This window comes from Cnephaeus nilssonii, assembly GCF_951640355.1.
Source record: "Cnephaeus nilssonii genome assembly, chromosome: 14".
Lineage (NCBI taxonomy): Eukaryota > Metazoa > Chordata > Mammalia > Chiroptera > Vespertilionidae > Cnephaeus > Cnephaeus nilssonii.
Window position 1 is genome coordinate 25887068 of NC_137085.1, and position 19023 is coordinate 25906090.

The following is a 19023-nucleotide window of genomic DNA, read 5'->3' on the forward strand; positions in this document are numbered from 1 at the left end:
TGAGACAGTCACAGTTCATCCTGTTTTCCACACTGGGGTTCTTCTGCCCACCCTCACACTGCCCCCTCCAAGCAGGAGAGAACAAGCAGGAGCAGATGAGCATGATGGGAAAATCTTCCTGTTTTCTGATCACCCCTGAGGACTACACAAGTGGCAGTGACAGGGTTAGTACCACCCCCCCCCCCCAGGCCATTTCCACATCAGTGGTGGAGAATAAAGTAACTAGAGGGGGAAAAATCAAACAAAAGAAAGCGCCTGGAAAAGTTGTTTTTATGTTCACTTACATGGAAAAAAAAAATCAAAGTATACAGCATGAAATATAGGTATCTCAGAAAATTCATCCTCATGAACCCATTTGTTCAATCGCAGTTATAATTCAAGAGTTGCCAAATGAAAATCATAAAATCAGGGTGGGGGTGGGGGAAAGGGCCACCAAGGGAAAGGTAGGAATTACGTGTTATTTCTTTTCTAGTTTCAGATAACTGGGAGTTTAAACTTTTCCAGCAAGTCAGAGTGATATAAACAGATGCCATACTAAAATATGATGGTAGCAAAAATATAAAACTCCTAAAGCATGAGGACAATATTTTAGAAAATAAAAACATTAAAATCTGATAATACCAGAAACTACAGATAGGATCATTTGAGCACTTCGGTATCTCTGTATGAACAGCAGTTGCAAATGATGGGTGTATATTAAAGAATAAAGCACTGGGTCTGCACATAACTTAAAGAGGGGTAATATTTCTAAACACCGACTTTGTAAGAAAACATGAAGGACATCTTACACTCAACAACAATGGTTGAAAAGAGGAAATCACTTTCTGAAGGATGCAGTCGGGAGCGTGCCACGGCCTTTTGTCTACAATGTGCTCTCAGCCGTGTTGGGATGTGTTCGCACTGCCTGGGGTTTCCTGCAGAGTCTAGCACCAATATGCGGATCAGATGTTTATCTTTGATCTGAGTTTGTTGATGTCTTCAGTTTTGAGTGTATTGAGGTATGTTTTCTTTGGTTGCTGTTGTGATGAATGTGTAATAACAAAAACCACCAATATTTACAACATTTAAACATTTTAGATTTCAGTGTCAACTCTTCACATAAGAAAAATTGGGGAACTCTTAAGGTCATGGGAAGGTCATTACTTCCTAGCGTCGGTCATGAAACTGTTTTCGATACAGAGAACAATTAGCCTACTCGCGCAGCTATATGCTTTCTGGTCCAGAATCTTCCCCGTGCTCAGCGGGGAGGCCAAACCCGTGACTGCCGTGTTGGCGGTTCGCCATGCTTCACAGTACTTATCCTCAAGACGCACTCCATGGGGGTTGGAGCCATGCCAAACAACCTTCTGGGGCCTGAAAAGTAATTTTGTCGTGTTATTTTTTTTCTTCTTCATGGCATATTTCAGTGAACAAATTGGCATAAGTCTAGTGAATTAAGTCAAACCCCCTGAGCCCTCCATGGTTTGACCCCACGTCATCTCTCCATCCTCAATGATCTTTCTAATTACTAGTAGCTGAACACACCACGTTCCAACCACACCCAGCTCATACATGTTCTCAAATCATACACTGTGCTATATGAATCTGAACCTTCCCTCATGAGGTCCCTTTGTCTAAACCAGCCTCTCTTTCATTCTCAGACTGGGGTTTCTTTCTCATCTTTCAAAGTCCATTAAATGCTTACTCGTACAGAAGCCTTCTTGATTCTCACCCCCAAGTAACGGTGAGTACTTTGCCTGTGCTCCTTTATCTTATCTGCTTCTCCATTTTACAACTGCGATGTTCTGGCGGGAATCACAGCTAATCTGTGTCTGTCTCCCCCTGTAGGCTGTGAGCCCTGTAAGGGTAGGGCCCATGTAGATACTGTGCCTGCCAGGCCTGGCATCAGGAGTGGCATAGAGTAGATGCTGAGGAAAGATTTGCTGAGTTGTTCTATTCTTAATAGCATACATAGTTTTCAAAGGATTTGAGTGCAGCTCACAGCATAGGGTTGAAGGATCACCAAGAGTAGCATTGCTTACCACTTATTAAGTGCCTACTATATTCTAGATGTTCTCACACTTACCATTCCATTTTCCCAACAACTCTATGGGATAGATATGATTACCTTGCCCATTCAACAGGTGAGGCAGCTGAGGCTCAGAGAGCAGAAGGGCCTTGTGTTGAAGGTCCCATATTAAGGTCTTGGACCCAGCTCCAAAGCCAGGACTCTCTCCAGGGCCCTCAGCTACCTCCCTGAGGCTTTATGCTGGCAACACCCCAGAGAGGCAGCTGACAAAAGCATCCCATGATTTGAATGTCTCCTAAAACTGTCTATCATACCATATACTTTGAGGCTTCCACCCCTACTTACCAAGAAGGATCTGTCACCACGTCTCGGCCATCAAAGGAGTATATTGGAACATGTGTACTGAACTGACCTCCATGGCCAGAAAAAATTGAGTCCCAATTATTGAAAAGTACTTGGCCCTATAGAGATAAAAATGTCACATTAGAATCATTATACAACAGCCTGCAAATGGACTAGTTACTTACTCATTCTTTTATTATTTTTTTTAATTTAAAGATTTTTTTATTGGGTTTTTAGAGTGGGGGAGAGAGGGAGAGAGAGAGAGAGACATCAATAGGCTGCCTCCTGCACACCCCCTACCAGGTATCGAGCCCGCTACCTGGCCATGTTCCCTGACTAGAAATCAAACTGGCAACCTTTCAGTGCAGGGGATGACACCCAACCAACTGAGCCACACCAGCCAGGACTATTTGCTCATTCTTTAAGGCCATATGTCACCTCACACTGAAGTCAACCTCAATCACAGAGACAGAGTGGGGACTCAGGAAATATCTGTTGTTTGATTTTTATCATCCATTCCTGAACCCTTTCAGTTTTACTATCTTATTTCTTGAACTAATTTTTCTTATGATATGTATACAAAGTCCCATCCCATCAAAAGTGTGTTTTAGGTTTTTATCTTATTATTGTTTTGAAATATTTTATATGTATATGCTGAGCTTCAAATTTGTGCCAATCCACAGTATGGAGATAAATCTCTTACTCCTTTTTCTGAAGGAGCCCTGTTACCTTCAGTTATTTTTATTGCAAGCATACAAAAAATTTGGTCCCAAATTGAAGTACTAGGGTCCCAAGGACCAGAGGGTCTCAAAGTACCTTTGAGATCTAGTGGGAGGTCAGGACCCAGGATGTGTGTGAGCAATAACAGAGCCGTACCTCTGCAGCTTTGAAAGAGTCGACTACTTCCATGGTCAATTATACCACTGAAGGATCCTATGAGGCCCTGCCTTGCCTCCAAATGGGGGCAGAGAAATATCTTCCAGGCTTTGGCAGCTTAGATGTGCCGAAGACTCTGAACCAGGTTGCCTGAGAATCAGGTGTCTGCTCTGTGACCAGTGATTACCAGCTATTCTCTGATACCACTCAGCTGGTGCCCTACAGAAGGTGGAACCAAGAGCCCCAGATGTGGGGGGTCAAGGAAACTAATTCTAGATTGTAGTGACTTTGAGCAAACGTCTTTCTCCTGAGCCTCAGTTTCCTCATCTGACAAAAGAATAACTTCCTTTTTTATTGAAAGTATGGATTAAAATAATGAATGTAAAGTACTTTGTAAACATTAGAAAACTATGTAAGTGAAAGAGGTCATTATTCCTCCCTCCTGTCTGCTCCATGAGTCATACCATCCAGGCAGGAAGGCTACTGTAAATATTAGAAAACTAAGGTCCTGAGGAAGAAAGTGACCCACCCAGAGTCACACAGCCAATCAGGGACAGGCTGGGCCTGGAACCAGCACACTTCGGATGATGTCAGAAAGTGGCAACTGCCTCCAGTCCCTGTGGAAACCAGTGCACCCAGAAGGCAATAGGGACAGTATTTATTTTTTACCTTGAGATTTACTATTGGAAGGCTATATCTCTCTGCTTTCCTTACAACTGTGGAGAGATCTTGCAGATGGGTGGATAAGAATGCTCGGTAGGTGGACAACAGTCCTGCACCCCTGGCCTGCTGGAAGCACTGAAAATCAGCTCGAATGTCCCCAGAAAATGGCATGTTCAGAGCAATCAAGTGCAGCTGCAAAAAAAAAAGAGAGAGAGAGAGAGAGAGAGAGAGAGAGAGAGAGAGAGAGAGAGAAGACAGTACAGTTAAAGAGTGAAAGGCAAACCCCAAGTCCCATAACCATCTCATAACCATCTCATGTTCCTAATGAGATCGCAGACTTCTTAGAATGGAAGGCACACCTGAGGGCGTCTTATTCAATCTCTACCTGGGGCTCCTCAGGGTCCAATCTCTTCTCACTGTAGAGATTCTCTTTCGGGAATCCTACCACCCTGTCATCATTGCCATGGCTTGGCTAAAGACTCTAAGTCTAAATCTCCAGACCAGACCCACTGTGGTGTTTCATATCTTCATATCCTATTCCCTCCTGGAAGTCTCCACTCAGGTATCCTACAGGTGCCTCAGGCTCACTAGGCCCACGTGAACTCCTGCATGATGAAGACAGCATGATAGGGAACATGCTTCTGGTGTCTGCCAAACCTATACCTTGTTCTTTGCTAAAATGCCCCCACAACTCCTGTTTTAAAAAGTGGTCTTAGGCCATGCAATCTTGGCTAGTTTTGATTTGTCTGGGAGTGGGCGATTGGCCCAAGATGACCCATGTAAACCATCTCTCTCAAGACTCTGAATTGAGTCAGAAAGTATCAACAGTCAGCTGTAAGATCACATTGAACTAGGGCCAGGATCAGTGCATAGCCACCCAAAGTTGTGTGTAAGCTTTGAAGATATAATCTATGTCTGTGTGTTGGGGTGGGGGTGGAAGGCAGTTAGGAAGAAAGACCTTGGCAAAAGCTGGTCTGTAAAGATCGTGGAGCAGACTAATAGCAGGGACAAGAGTTTTACTTTCTGCAAACGACCCTGAAAAGGAATCTCAGTTACCCAAGCGGAAACCTGGACATCATTCTTGAACTCCCTAATCCACACCTTCCCTTATCTAGTAGTCAATTAGCACATTCGCCCCTCCTGACTCTTTGTCTTTCCAATCTGCCCACTTATCTAGGTTCACTGCTATGATCATAGTCCAGATAGTATAGTAGCTGCCTAACTGGTCTTAGGACCCCTGGTCTTGTCCCCTCTAATCCATTTCTACACTACACCCAAAGTAATTTCTGAAATGCCAATCGTATAATACCCTTTTCTTGCTTAAGACTCTTCATTGTCCACTGGAGAAGGTCGAAGTCCTTAGCTTGGCTTACAGGCCCTTGATGATTAGCCCATGCCCTTTGCAGACTGAACATCTCTTGAACTCTACTCCTTCAGCCAGACTGAAATACTCAGAATTATGGAAATGTACAGCACTCCCCCTTGCCTCCGTCTGTTCCATATGCCCTCTGCCTGGAATTCCCACTCTTTCACCCACCTGGCTCTCTCCTGCCTTCAACTGTCTTTTAGGTCTTAGTTTAGAGGTCACCTCCTCTAAATAAGGCAGACTTCTTTGACCTTCCTCGCACCTCCCCGCCTCCCCCGCCCGCCCAGCATCCTTTGATTGCCTCACCCAAACGACTTAGCACAATGTACTGTAATTACCTATTTTTCTGTTTGCCTCTCTTGCTAGTCTATTTGCACCTTGACAGTAGGAACTGTGGGCCCAGCATGGGACCTAGCACATAGCAGATACACATTCAGCATTTGCAGAGTAAGTGCATGAATTGTACTTACTGCAGGCCTCCCATAATTGACACTTGAAACAGGCATCAGTGGAGGTCGAAGCGGATGAGGCTATTATGTAAAAAAAAAAGAAAGAAAACAAACAGTTTTTACTATTTTCATTTCATTCAATCTGTTCTTCAGAGTACATTGAGGTATAAGTGCAACGTTTCTGGAGAAGATACTTTAGTTTGTCATGGTCTCTGGGCCAGTCTTAACTGGGAATGAAAAAAAATAATTCTCAGAAAGGAAGGGAGTATTCTCAGTCTTTAAGAAAGAGCACTGAATCAGGGAAGCAGAAGGCCCGTGTTTGACAGCTGACCCATTCCCTTAATAGAGCAAGTCACCTCTTCAGAGCCTGTTTCCTCATCTGCAAAATGGGATGATAGTACCTGTCTCGAAGGTGGCTGTAGGGTCAAGAAATGGACAATGTAAGTTGCCGAGGAGTGTCAAATATTAAAGGGTTCTTTAAGATCACTTATGCCAATCATGATATCACAGATGAATAAACTGAGGCCAAGAGAGGGAAAGCCCCTTGCCCAGGAGGATTCAGCTACGACATGGAAACAGATCTCCAGCCTCTGGGTCCAGATCTCCCTCCTCTCTGTAGTGAGAACATTCTGTGGGCACCTGGTCATTCCTGGGCTTCCACCAGATACCGAACCAAGCAGCGCTGGCTGTCCAGAGTTTGGAGAGCTGGGTGCCGGGTACCAGCGGGGACTCAGTAAATGCTGAGCAAGACGCAAGGCAGGAAAACTACTCACATTGTTGCTGGAAAGCGCAGGGGGTGGAGGGCTGTCAGCAGGAATGGGGATCAGTTCTCCCAGCTTTAAGAAAAAACAGTACATTGAAAATGAACCAACTGGAAACTGTTCACCTATTTTTTTTTCTCACCTATTTTTAAAACAGAAAAATAACATTTACAGGAGTAGATGGTTACTTTTCAGGGGTACTTGAAGGCAATTTATTTAAGAAAGTTGAAGAATTACCTGTAATTTTTTCCAACCATCTCTGACACGAATGAAAAACTCGGTGCTGTCCCTCAGGTAGATGAACGTCCCTTCTGTCACCAGATGTGCATTCTGCAGCATGTCGGCCATGCTGCTCAGGGCTGTAACCTGTCAGGTCATTTAAAACCAAACACTGCAGTTATCCTGGGAGCAGTGGCACTTGGAAAGCTGGCCTCCTTGTCAAGTCCAATATAAGCCACCCCCCTCTAAGTCAATGAAAAGGCCTATTGCAGGCGTCCTCAAACTATGGCCCGCGGGCCACATGCGGCCCGCCGAGGACATTTATCCGGCCCGCCGGGTGTTTTTGCAATTTTGTTTTTTTACTTCAAAATAAGATATGTGCAGTGTGCATAGGAATTTGTTCATAGTTTTTTTTTTTTTTTAAACTATAGTCCGGCCCTCCAACGGTCTGAGGGACAGTGAACTGGCCCCCTGTTTAAAAAGTTTGAGGACCCCTGGCCTATTGTGCCAGAGGGTGATACACAGCTTCCTCATAACCAAAGGACAATCTTTTTGATAAAACAAAAACATGAATTCCTTTGGAACACAACTCTAAATTGTAATAGATATGTTAAGACAAGAAGACAATAGGCTGCGAGTATAAAGACATTTAAAAGCCATGGAGAGTTGCCTTTGTTGGGTGCTGGTATCAGCAAAGTGGTCGGTGAGTTTTGCCACTTCCATTTCTGTGAGCTGCTCAGTGGCGCTGACATGGCAACATGTATTGTCTCACCCTGCTGCTTACAGAGCTTCAAATTGGTTTCATTTGGAATAAGAAATGAAGCAAGCAAACAATTCTGCTTAGGTCTTGAATCTTTCTTGCCTCGCCAGGTAGTTACAACATTAAATACCCGGTAGAAAATGAGGCTCTGTCATTTCTCTGTCTAGAAAGCTGCCGAAGGGTTAGACCGTCATCTCGGCATATCCCAGAGCCGACAGAGAAGCTGCAAATGTCTATTGAAAAGCACCAAGTCTCAAAGAAATATCAGCCAAGAGAGCTTTTACTTCTCATTTCAACTGAGCGGGATTATAAAAGATTAATTTTCACTTAGCCTTGAAGATAGTAACTGTGCCTCAAAATGGCTTAGAAATCCCCCAACGGCAGCAAATACCAACATTCCATTATCTGCAGCACTGTTCTTTCACTCGCAGCCCAATTTCCCAACTAAAAGCCCGCAAAGATCACAGATCACAGAGCGTTCCTAGGACTCCTGACATCCTGGGGAGGTACTGTGCCCTGTTGGTGCATCATCAGAGCCCCTGGGCGCTCTACCTGCTCCAGTGACCTGCAGCGCAATGAGCGCACAAGAGACATCCTTTGGCAGAACAGAGGAGGCTGAGTTACCAGCACGGGGCCTGATGTGATGTTGTTTACACTCTAGTGCTTCTGTTTTTGATGTCATATGATTGGTTCTACTTAGTTTAGTGAATTAAGGAATGAAAGGGTACAACTGAAATCATAGATGATTTTGTATTCAGAATCTTTTTACTTACTAAGTCATCTAAAGAGATAATAAATGCCCTCTGTTTGTGGGACTGCACCAATGCGACCATCATGGAGGCCTCATTCCAACATAAAGGTGTCGCAGCCCCTACATACTGTAGCCCAAGTGCTAAGTAAACCCGTCCAAAGCAGGGGATGGATACACACTGATCACTATACTGACCAGGTTTCTGGATCCGGGAAGCCCTGGCTGTCCTGGAGGGCCAGGCGGGCCTGGCAGGGCCACAGCTACGACAAAGCACAAAAGAGAAGTTAGAAAAAGTCACACTCTCTGAACAACACCTTGGTGTTAGCTGGTCATAAGGGGAGCAGAGCAAGCCCACTCGCAGTGCTGCAAAGCATGGGCGCTTGCCTCTGAACCTTGGGCACTCTGGGCCCAGCACCAGACTGAGCCACGTGGACTGGTTTGGGGAAGTGCTGGTCTCCTTCTCCTTCTCCTTCTCCTTCTCCTTCTCCTTCTCCTTCTCCTTCTCCTTCTCCTTCTCCTTCTCCTTCTCCTTCTCCTTCTCCTTCTCCTTCTCCTTCTCCTTCTCCTTCTCCTTCTCCTTCTCCTTCTCCTTCTCCTTCTCCTTCTCCTTCTCCTTCTCCTTCTCCTTCTCCTTCTCCTTCTCCTTCTCCTTCTCCTTCTCCTCCTCCTCCTCCTCCTCCTCCTCCTCCTCCTCCTCCTCCTCCTCCTCCTCCTCCTCCTCCGCCTTCTTCTTAATTTTTTTTACTGTCTAAAGTTTTACATATGTCTCCTTTTCCCCCAATTGACCTCCCCTGCCCCCAGCCATGTCTACCCTGGGCAAGCCGCCACCGCCCCAGTGTCTGTGTCCATTTGGGCTTCTTGATGATAGACTGGATGAAGCCCTGCCCAGGACTTCTCCATTTTATGAGTGAATACACCCCCCTGGTTACTGTTGTCTGTATAAGTCAGTCTGGGTTGCGTTTTCTGTCACTCACATCCAAAAACTACTGAACAGAGGAAGCAGGCTCAGAAAGAGGAAGAGAAGATGCCAGGCTGCAGAAGGAGGGCAAGTAGGTGAAGTGACAGGAGTCTTGGGGCCAGGAGACATGGCCTTAGGTCCCCGATTTCAGCTGTGTGATCTTGGGAAAACAGCAAGCTCTCCAAACCCTAGTTTCCTTATCTGCGAAATGTAAGCAGGCATTTCTTCTTCCCTGGGCTGCAATGAGAACTGAGGAAAATACAAACTAGACACATGCTTTGCAAATTGTACAGCATTCAATTTGCCAGAGGTTCTTGCTGTTGAAGAGTCACAGTGCGCTTAATCAGATCAAGGCTATTGCCCTCTCCCCTAGAAAAATGCACTTGCACACACTCACAATTCTACATAAAACGTTAGTGGGATGACAGCTCCCCGAGGCGATCCTTGAATTCTCAAGGAGTTTATGGTTCCCCAACAAAACGGGCAAGCATAAAGAAATATTATGACAGCTATTCTTTTCCTCTCCTTCTGCCTTTCCAATCCCCTATTCCCCCCTCAAATCTGCAAGGCTCTTGCAGAGTTAAGGATGTTTTTACAAGTCCCAGTAACATTACTATATCGTATTTTTCAGGTCATTGCCAGTAAGTTTGCAGTTCTGACACAGGACTTGAAGATCCATACACAAGTGGCAAATGCCCAGTGGGAAGCAGGTCAGAGGACTGGGATTTAGCCATGCCTCTTACTAGTATTTGTGACCTTGAGCAAGTTTCTTAACCTCTCTGAGCTTCAGTGTCTTCATGCATGAAATGAGTTTTATAGTAGTTTCCATTTCATCTCCCTCCCAAGGATGCTGTGAAAATTAAGTGGGATAATGAATCTGGGAGTGTTTTGTAAACTGTGAATTGCTGTACATGATGTGAGGGACAATCTTTGTTCTATTGAGCAAGGAGTCCTGGGGCCCCTAGTGTAGGGCTACTATGGACAACAGATTCTCTGCATCCTGTACTCTCCCTGGAATGCACCCCCCCACCCGCCCCGGCCTCCTGCAATGCCTGCTCATCACTCAAGACACTGATGGTTTATCTATTCAGCACCTTCTTTCTTTGCAGGACCAGTACCTTCACCTTCTCTTGGAATCTTCCCCTTCACCTCTACAACCATTTGGTTCCAGAAGGAGCTGTCATATTCTCATGTGATCCTACCTCCTGGCCATAGGTTGGGCACCTGGCCCAAGTCAGGCCAATCAAAAGCCTTTCCCAAGACTTGCTCCGTCCCAGGACTTTTCAAACAAAAACCGAGGAGAAAGGCCAAGATCTCTAGCTGACGGTAGAAGCTGTAAGCTGTCATAACCTTATTTCCTTCCCACCATGCAGAGGATGTGGTCTGTGGTGAAGAAGCATGAAGTGCGCATACAGAGAGAAGCTGAGACAAGAGACGCCAGAGGACCCTGGCAGGGCTTGGACCCCTGGTTCTGGTTGTACCTGAGGTCCTGCTGCACATCTGCCTCTCTCACACACTGACTGTTCACCTCTCCTTCACATGCTGTACGTTTCACTTCTGCTGGATCTAGTCTGAGATACATTTCTGTCACTTGTAGCCCAAAGACCCAAGACTAAGTCAAAGCCCCAGCCCCCAAGTCACCCACTATGTAAAGTTCTCCCTGGTGCCCAGACATTGCAGATATCTTCCCAGCTGTGCTTCCACCACACCTGGCTCATGCCAGCCCAAACCACAAAAAGTGATGCAGTCATGCTATTATTGTCGCTACTGTTATTTTTCCACCATGGACACAGTGGGAAGAACACAGGTTTCAGAGCTACACTGACCTGGGTCCTAAACATGTTGGTGCCACTTATTAGTTGTGTGACCTTGGAGAGGTTCCTAAATATCTCTGGATCTCACTTTTTTCATCTGCAAAATGGGGATGCTGATACTTTCCTTGAAGGGCTTTGTGAGATTTTAATAAAATAATGTAGTAGAGTGGACTAGAGGAGTTCCTGGCATTTGGTAAATGGAGATTTTCTTCTGTTTCACCCATTTTCCATTTAAGGAAGTGAGGCACCAACAGGTGAAAGAATTTTTACATAGAGAGTTAGAATCAATGCTGGTCCTCAGGTTCTTTAAGGCCCAGGGATAGGCAAAGCAGTCAAGAAGTTTCCACCCACACATGAAAAGATACCCAACATCAGTCGTTTTTAGGGAAATGCAAATCAGAACCACAATGAGTATCACTTCACACACACTAGGATGACTAGAAAAAAAAAAGATAATAACAAGCATTGATGAAGAGGAGGAGATATTGAAACTTTAAAAAAATTCTTATCCAAAGATATGTTTACTCATTTGAGAGAGAGAGAGAGAGAGAGAGAGAGAGAGAGAGAGAGAGAGAGAGATGTGAGAGAGAAACATCCATTGGTTGCCTCATGTACATGCATTGGGATCAAATCTGCAATCTAGGTATGTTCCTTGACTGGGAATCAAACCTGCAACCTTTTGGTGCTCCAACTAACTGAGCCACCCAGCCAGGGCTGAAATTGGAACCTCTGTACACTGCTGGAGGGAATGCAAAATGGTGCAGCCACTTTGGAAAACAGTCTGATAAGGTTCCTCAAAGAGTTAAACATGTATGACCCAACAATTCCACTCCTAGGTATATACCCAAGAGAACTGAAAACATACATCCACATAAAAACATGTACACATATGTTCATGCAATACTATTCATAACAGTCAAAGAGTAGAAACAACTCAAATATCCATCAACTTATGAATGGATAAACAAAATGTATCACTGGAATGTTAAGTAGCCATAAAAAGGAATGAAATTCTGATACACACTGCAACGTGGGCCCTTGAAAGTGCTGTGTTAAGTGAAAGAAGCCAAACACAAAAGGCCACATAATATGTGATTTCATTTATATGAAATGTCCAGAATAGGCAACTCTACAGATATAGAAAGTACATAATTGGTTGCCAGGTTTGGGGGTTGGGGGTAGGGGCGTGCTGCTAATTGGTACAGGGTTTCTTTTTGAGGTGATAAAACTGTACTGGAATTAGAGTGGTAATGGCTACATAACCTTGTGAATATATGAATTGTACACTTTAAATGGGTGAATTTTATAAATTATCTCAATTTTTTAAAAAAGGAAGGAAGGAAGGAAGGAAGGAAGGAAGGAAGGAAGGAAGGAAGGAAGCTAGTTCCATTCGGGAAGCAGCCCTTTGTCAGTGTAGTTGACATGCCATCAGATGGGGTGACCCTGAGCACAACAGCAGCATACGTGTGGGCACCATCACAGTACTAACCTGCTCCCAGGATAGCTGGAGGTCCTGGTGGCCCTGGGGGTCCCGGTGGCCCAGGAGAACCAGGTTTTCCAAAGCCAGGTGGCCCAGGTAGGCCAGGAACACCTGGAGGTCCCTGGGGCCCCACGATAGTCTCCCCTTTCTGACCCTGTGAAGGCAAGGGCACAGGAACAGAAGAGAGAAAGCACCATTAATCTCTAGAAATCCCCCCTATTCTTTTTAAGCGGACATTTGTAAGTAGTCAATAAATACTAGCTATTGTAATCATTATCCTCAATCTTGGACACAACTCGAGTGGTGTACGCCCAGTCACTGTGTTGAATGACACTCCAGAGTACCCCAGAGAGCCCCAAACTAGAAGATCATCTAGCCTAGCCTTTTCAGTTCACAGATAAAGAAGCTGAGACCTAGACTGAGGACAAGACTTTACCAAAGCAAACGGAAGCAAATCTGGAAGTGGAACCCTGGCCACCTGGCTTGGCTGAGTCTGCCCTCATGGCAAGCCCTGAGGGTCAGTGATCTCATCATACTCTTACTAGAGGCATAACTCGATTTCCTCTTCTGTGACCTGGAGAAACTTGTCAGCCCAAGAAGATCAAGCCCATCTAAGAGCTTCCTCTTTGATGAAATTTCAAAAGAATGAAATAGCCCCTCTGAAAAATGCCTCCCTCACCTTCCATTCTGTCTCCACTATCTGATGTGTTCTCTATAACATCTCTTCATATTCAGCAGTTTCCCACCATTAACATGAACAAGGCAGCACAGTTAGAGACCTGGAAGTAACTTGAATGCTTATGGCCTTGGCCGGCTCCCTGACCTCCGTGGGCCTCAGCCAAGTCCCCCTCAATCAACAAGAGGCCGACGCCCAAGTCCCACCTCAGCTTGTGGCTAATGACTGACTCCTGACTCTCCAACTGCCCAGTCACATTGGGGGGTTTCAGGGAAAGTGGTGACTTGACAAGGAAGGTGGCGTGGAGGGGTCACTACTCACAGCCAGGCCTGGACTTCCTGGCCGGCCTGGAGGTCCTGACACAGAGAAGTCGCTGATAGAGTCTCCTTTTTCTCCTTTAAACCCCCTGTCTCCATTCTCCCCCTGGAAGCAGAGAACATGCAAAGAACATTTAGTACGAGGAGGATGAACCGGTCTCTGACATACACCTGAGAACATGGAAACACAGGCCCAAATTTAGGAGACGAATACTCACCTTCAAGCTGTTTATAAAATGTCTTAGGTAAGCCGGATCCATTGGAGGGCCTGGAAAAGAAACGCCTCATAAAATTTGCAATCTCAGAAATTTAAATAATCACGTTGGCACCCATGATTATTTCCTAGTGGAAGTGACTCTGCATTGGTTTAGCTAACAGAGTGGGCACTGGGCTTGGAGGCAGAAACAGTCCTGGCCTGGATCCACACCCCAGGCACTGTGGGGTCTTGGCACATCCCTTTAGGCCTCGTTTGGCATATGAAGCATGAATAATAGGAACTTCTGGTCTCTCCTGACAATGTTCTATCTTGGACATGTCACCCACGACTGGGTCTCTCTTGAACTCTGTGCAGCTTGCGGTCAGGGCGGTTATGTAATTAGTCTTACTTTCTGGCTCAGTTGGATTTCTCAGGGACAACAATCCAAGGCAAGATCTAGCCCAAGAGTTGAAATACCTGGTGGTCCCTGGGCCCCCTGGTCGCCTTTTTCTCCTTTGGAGCCGGGAAGACCCCAGGTTCCTTTTTCTCCTTTAACACCTGCCACCAAATACACATACATTAAAAAAAAAAAAAGTAGAAAATTATCTTCATTTTATATAAAGCATTTTTGAGACAAGTTTTTCAAATTGAGCCCCTTTCGCAAAGTCCACTCAATGAACAAAGGCCTATTAAGAGTGTAAAATCCTTCGCTGACTGATGGTGAAGACAGAGGTAGACGCAGCAGACCTTGAAAGGCTCGGTCTCGGGGAGACAGACACAGTGAAGGGTAATGGGCGGCAGGATGGAATGTGCCATCATGAAGATACCAGCAGTGCATCATGGGAGCCCAGCAGAAGCTGGTTAACTCTCTCCCACCACTTCACACACATGCCCGAGGCTCCACACCAAGTCAGGCCTGCAGCCTTACCTCGTCTATGCCTGTGCAGCACGGAGGTGTCAGGGGCTTACAGAGTTGAGAGATGCCAACTGTGTGACCCCCTACTCCCCTCAGGGCTTGTGAGAAGCACCCTTTCTGCAGAACTGGCATCACAGGCAACCCCTTCCCCAACTCTTTAGAAGGGAGAAAGGCATGAGTTCCTACTGGGAGTTCAGCATTTAGGAAGAGAAGTGACCCCTCCCACAACCTCGATGAGTGGTGGACACTACATTGTTGAATTCCTGGTTCCCAAGAGGTCTGAGAGATCAACTGACCGACGCCCTTGAACCTAGAGACAGGCACACAGCTGTAGATGAAGTTGAGGCTTAGCTTCCCAGTGTGGGGGTTGGGGAGGGGCGGGAAGAATGTATCAGGGGCAGGATGCTGCCAGGTGGGGGTCAGTGGGAGAGGCAATCACACCCGGCAATGCCTCACTGATTGGGGAGGGGGGCTGAGGCCAGGACCTGGGAGCCACCACTGGACCACAGTGGGACCACAGACAGCGGCGCTGCCCCGAGAAGAGGACAGCCAGCTCACCGCTGCCCAAGTGGCTGCTCATCGAGGGAGCAGGAGTAGACCCACAAGTGAGAGGGAGGACAACCGGCTCACTAGGGCCTGCATCCAGAAAAGTCTGCTCCCTCCCCCTCCAGAAGAACCCTGTGAGGAAGGGGAAGCACTGGGGATCTGAGAAAGTAAATCCACATCCACCCCGTCCTCCCCAAGGCCCACCTTGAAGCAGGAGGAAGGGAAAGCCTTGAATTGGATCTGAGCATGGAGTCTGAAAACAGCCTGGACTTTGTAACCAAAGTTACAACTAAATGCAAAAATGGGGCCAGATATCACCAGGGAGACCACCACCTGTTGGGCTAAGGGTGACAGAGCCCAGCCAGAGGTCAGTATTGGAAAGAAAGAAAGAAAAAAAAAAAAAGGCTTCTCCTGTTTAAGCTGCATGTGTTCAGACTTCTCAATCAAAAGAGGGACAGAGGGGTGTGTGGGGACAGAGGACCAGATTGAGCGCTCACCTGCGTGCTCAGTTTCCGGAACGTTCCCACTCCCTGTGTGATAGATGAGCTCCCACAGGCCTCGAACTTGCTAATCAAATGCTCAGAGCCAGGGCTTCTCAAACTCTACTGTGCTGCACCCCAGCAGGGCGCTTGTTAAAATGCAGCTTTGACTCAGCAGGTCTGCAGGGAGGCCAAGGGTCCTGCATTTCTAACAAGCTCCTAGGAGATGAAGATGCTGCTGGTCCAAGAACACTTTGCAGCAGAGGTTTTCTGGGCTCCCATGGCCCTGCCCTGTACTAGCTCTTGCTATAGTGCATTGTGGCGATTTTTTAAAATACTCTCACCTAACAGTGCCTACAGGCCTGGGTGGCAGGAATGGTGGAGGACTCACCTGTCTCAGCCCGGTGCGTGGGACAGCAGCAAGCAAGGAGAAGGATTCAGTGGATGCTTTATGAATAAACTAACAAATGGACAAATGGAGTGCTTCCTGCTAACTGGGAGGCTCAGCCAAGATGTGTAGAATAAACAGATGGGTGACAAAACCAAACAGAAATGCCCCATCCCACAGCCTTTGCTCAGCTGTGGACCCCTCCTAACACATACTAGTCCAGCCAGTTCTTCCTGACCACCGAGTCTATGCCCATGGGCAGATAAAAACTACCCCAGCAGAGGTACGAGGGTCTGGAAATATCCCAGAGAGATGTAAGGTGAAGGAGGGAGTGCGTACCGTGAAAGGTGATGAGTTCTGAATTCCCAGGATGAGCGGTACCAACCTGGAGAGAGAAAGGCAAGGTCATACGTGTGAACCCTTGTCCTGGTGTTTGCATGCACGGGTAGCCACTGTCCCCTGCTCCGGGGGAGTGTGTGGCAGGAGGAGCAACGTCATGGAGTCAGGCCTCCTTGGCCAAACAACTCCACAAAGGGGAAGCCCAAAGATTTAAGACACTAAATGGTAGCAGGGTTGGTTTGGCCAACCATGAGTATTGTTGGCGTTCTTTTTTTATCAATGGACTGATTCACATGAGAGGTCAAGCTAGTGATGTACCTAGCCATAAAGCTGGGATGCCATTAGTTTGGCTACTGCGTACGATCAGGAATGAGCATAATGAACAGGAACCGAGGGTAGTGGTAATCAATAACGGGAGGGTTATCATTAGGTTGGGAGGGCTATTCTGGACTCCATATTAAGTGCCTGGGGTCTGGAGTCCAAGCGGTTCCCAGTTCACTCCCAGATTCCTGCATTTCTTTACCTATTAAAACAGAGCCACTTGCCACCATGCTTTTAATAGTCTGTCTTCACCTTTTTCGCAGTTGATATGTGGAATCAGAATAATCCCTCTGGCGCCAGGATTCCCCTAAGCTTTTGGGTAGAGAGTCACAAGCTGCTCAGGGGTCACTGGTACAAGATGGGGGAAGGGAAGGGAGGGGAATCTTCAAGGAAAAACATTTCTAGGCTAAGGATGAAGGCCCCAGTGCCAAGCTGCTATCTTGTGGCTTCGCTGATGAAGTTCCTTCACTCCAGGCAGGAGCTGTGAATTGTGATGGTTGGAAAGGGGCTGTATTTCAAAGGGGCTTGCGAAATGCTGGGTGTGAAAGGGAGCATTTCTCTTCCAAGTGTCCATTTTGAGAGCTGGTCAAGGAATGTCGATGGCCCAGCCCCCGTGGTGCCCAGCAGCATGAAATAAAAAACACTCTGCAAACGTGCTCTGATCTCCTCTTTGGCTTCTTTTAAGTAACCTCTAGACCCCCACAGGCCATGTTTACTAAAAAGGTCCTAGTCCAGGTCATGGTCATTGCAGTTGCATTCTTACAATACTCTCAAGTGTGCCAAGTGCTGTCCCATGGCTGGTCCATTAGAAAACCGGAATTGTGTTATCTGGGAGGCCCTCTGGCCACTAACTCAGTCCCCCCTTCTTTACCATCGGAGGTGGGATGCAGCCATTGCTCCGGAGGGTTCCTCCAACACTGATGTTTTATGTTTCTGTTCAGTCCATCAATGTAAACATGACCTGGGGTGCTGCTGTCCTCACATAGATTTGGGAGCCAGCAGGCCCCTTGGTCACCTTACACAGGTGGGTCCTGTCCTCTGCCTTCCAGGCCAGAGTTCCCAGGTCCTGGACTTCAGACTTGGATGCCTCAAAGTTTAGACATGGACAACATCTAGGCAAACACACAGCCAAGCTGCATCATTTTAGAGCTTTTGATCCAAGCCTTATCACCACTTCAACAGGCATCAATTATGAACCCACTTTAAGGAACCTTTTAAATTTTTAATTAATTTCTTTAAGGAATCTTTCAAAATTGTAATTTGCAAGCTCCTGAGAATAGAGGCCATCCCTGTTTAGTTCACCCCTGTGTCCCCAGGGCCTAGTGGAGTACTTAGCATTCGGTCAGTACTCAGTTAATATCTGTTGAATGAGCGAGAGAATGATTACACACAGTTCCATGACTAATGTTTGTGCATAGAGGCCCACCTTCCTGGGTTTCCCCACAGAAACGGGATTCTCCTAATACTGCTGAGACCTCAGGGACAGTGCCACTGACTCCCTGGGTGGCCAGTCACGTGCCCGATCCCCTGGGTCACAGTGCCTGCACCTGCTGCCTGGTGGTCGGGGGAAGTGAGTAATAGTTCCAGATCTGTCAGTCCTGTGACCTTGAACAAGTCAGTGAGCTTGTCTGAGGCAGTTTGCCTCCTCATTATAAAAGAGTGAGAGAACCCTGCCTCTCAGGTGCTGTGCTGTGTAGTAATATCACATCCAAAAAGGACAGCACACGGTCAGTTAGAGATTTTAGCCCAGAGTTCCCAATGCAAAGAGCACTGACTGAATTGCTTATTTTCTTGTCTATATTTTTAAGGTGCCTATTTCCCCCTATCATACTGCTCCAAGCATGAATCTAATATGGTTACGATAACAAAAGACACTGCTTTTTGATTGGGCTAAAGAAACACTGTCAGCCTGTGTACCCTTAGAAGACCCTGCATGTTTCATTGGCGCAGTCTGTTATCTAGAAGCTTCTTGTCACTTAAGGGTCCATATGTAAGTGATACGAGACATCAAAGTGTACACTGATGGATAGAAAGGGCTCAAGACAAAGACCGATCGTCTTCTCTGAGTTGCTTTCTGTGCAAAGCCTGCTCTTTACGACAGTGACCGTATGCTACTTACTGGCATCTTGCAGTGTGGCCGGACTGGTATGGGGAAGACAGCCTGTGGGAAGCAAGGACAAGAGAAGTGAGGCCATCGGGACATCTGACTTGGGCTTAGGTCAGTTTGGTGCCCACTCCCCCGCTGAAGGTCTCTCCCCCACCCCGCCCCCACTTACTCCTTTGATGTTAATCACTGCTCCCGGTGGTCCAGGGGGGCCTGGAGGGCCAGGTAAGCCAGGGGGGCCCTGAGGAAGAAAAGCAAATTCCTGAGTTCAGGTGGTTGTGAGTGCAGAGGCAG

The 19023-nt window shown here is 46.7% G+C and overlaps 1 protein-coding gene across 4 annotated transcripts in view; it reads right to left on the reverse strand.

The window, feature by feature from the left end:
• Positions 1-251: 251 nt before the first annotated feature.
• The window catches only part of COL15A1 (collagen type XV alpha 1 chain), a 98127-nt gene continuing 79355 nt past the window's right edge, over positions 252-19023 (reverse strand). For 3 of the 4 annotated variants that reach the window (XM_079791258.1, XM_079791260.1, XM_079791259.1), the window contains 15 exons: positions 18902-18970; positions 18745-18786; positions 16305-16350; positions 14114-14194; positions 13659-13708; positions 13445-13546; positions 12457-12601; positions 8391-8455; positions 6703-6831; positions 6478-6540; positions 6061-6120; positions 5726-5785; positions 3896-4081; positions 2354-2469; positions 252-1353 (listed from right to left, as the gene is read on the reverse strand). In XM_079791258.1, coding sequence (XP_079647384.1) covers positions 1140-1353; positions 2354-2469; positions 3896-4081; positions 5726-5785; positions 6061-6120; positions 6478-6540; positions 6703-6831; positions 8391-8455; positions 12457-12601; positions 13445-13546; positions 13659-13708; positions 14114-14194; positions 16305-16350; positions 18745-18786; positions 18902-18970 — 1428 coding nt within the window. In that variant the 3' untranslated portion in view covers positions 252-1139. The remainder of the gene's footprint in view (positions 1354-2353; positions 2470-3895; positions 4082-5725; positions 5786-6060; positions 6121-6477; positions 6541-6702; positions 6832-8390; positions 8456-12456; positions 12602-13444; positions 13547-13658; positions 13709-14113; positions 14195-16304; positions 16351-18744; positions 18787-18901; positions 18971-19023) is intronic. The other variant, XM_079791261.1, reaches the window with a different exon arrangement.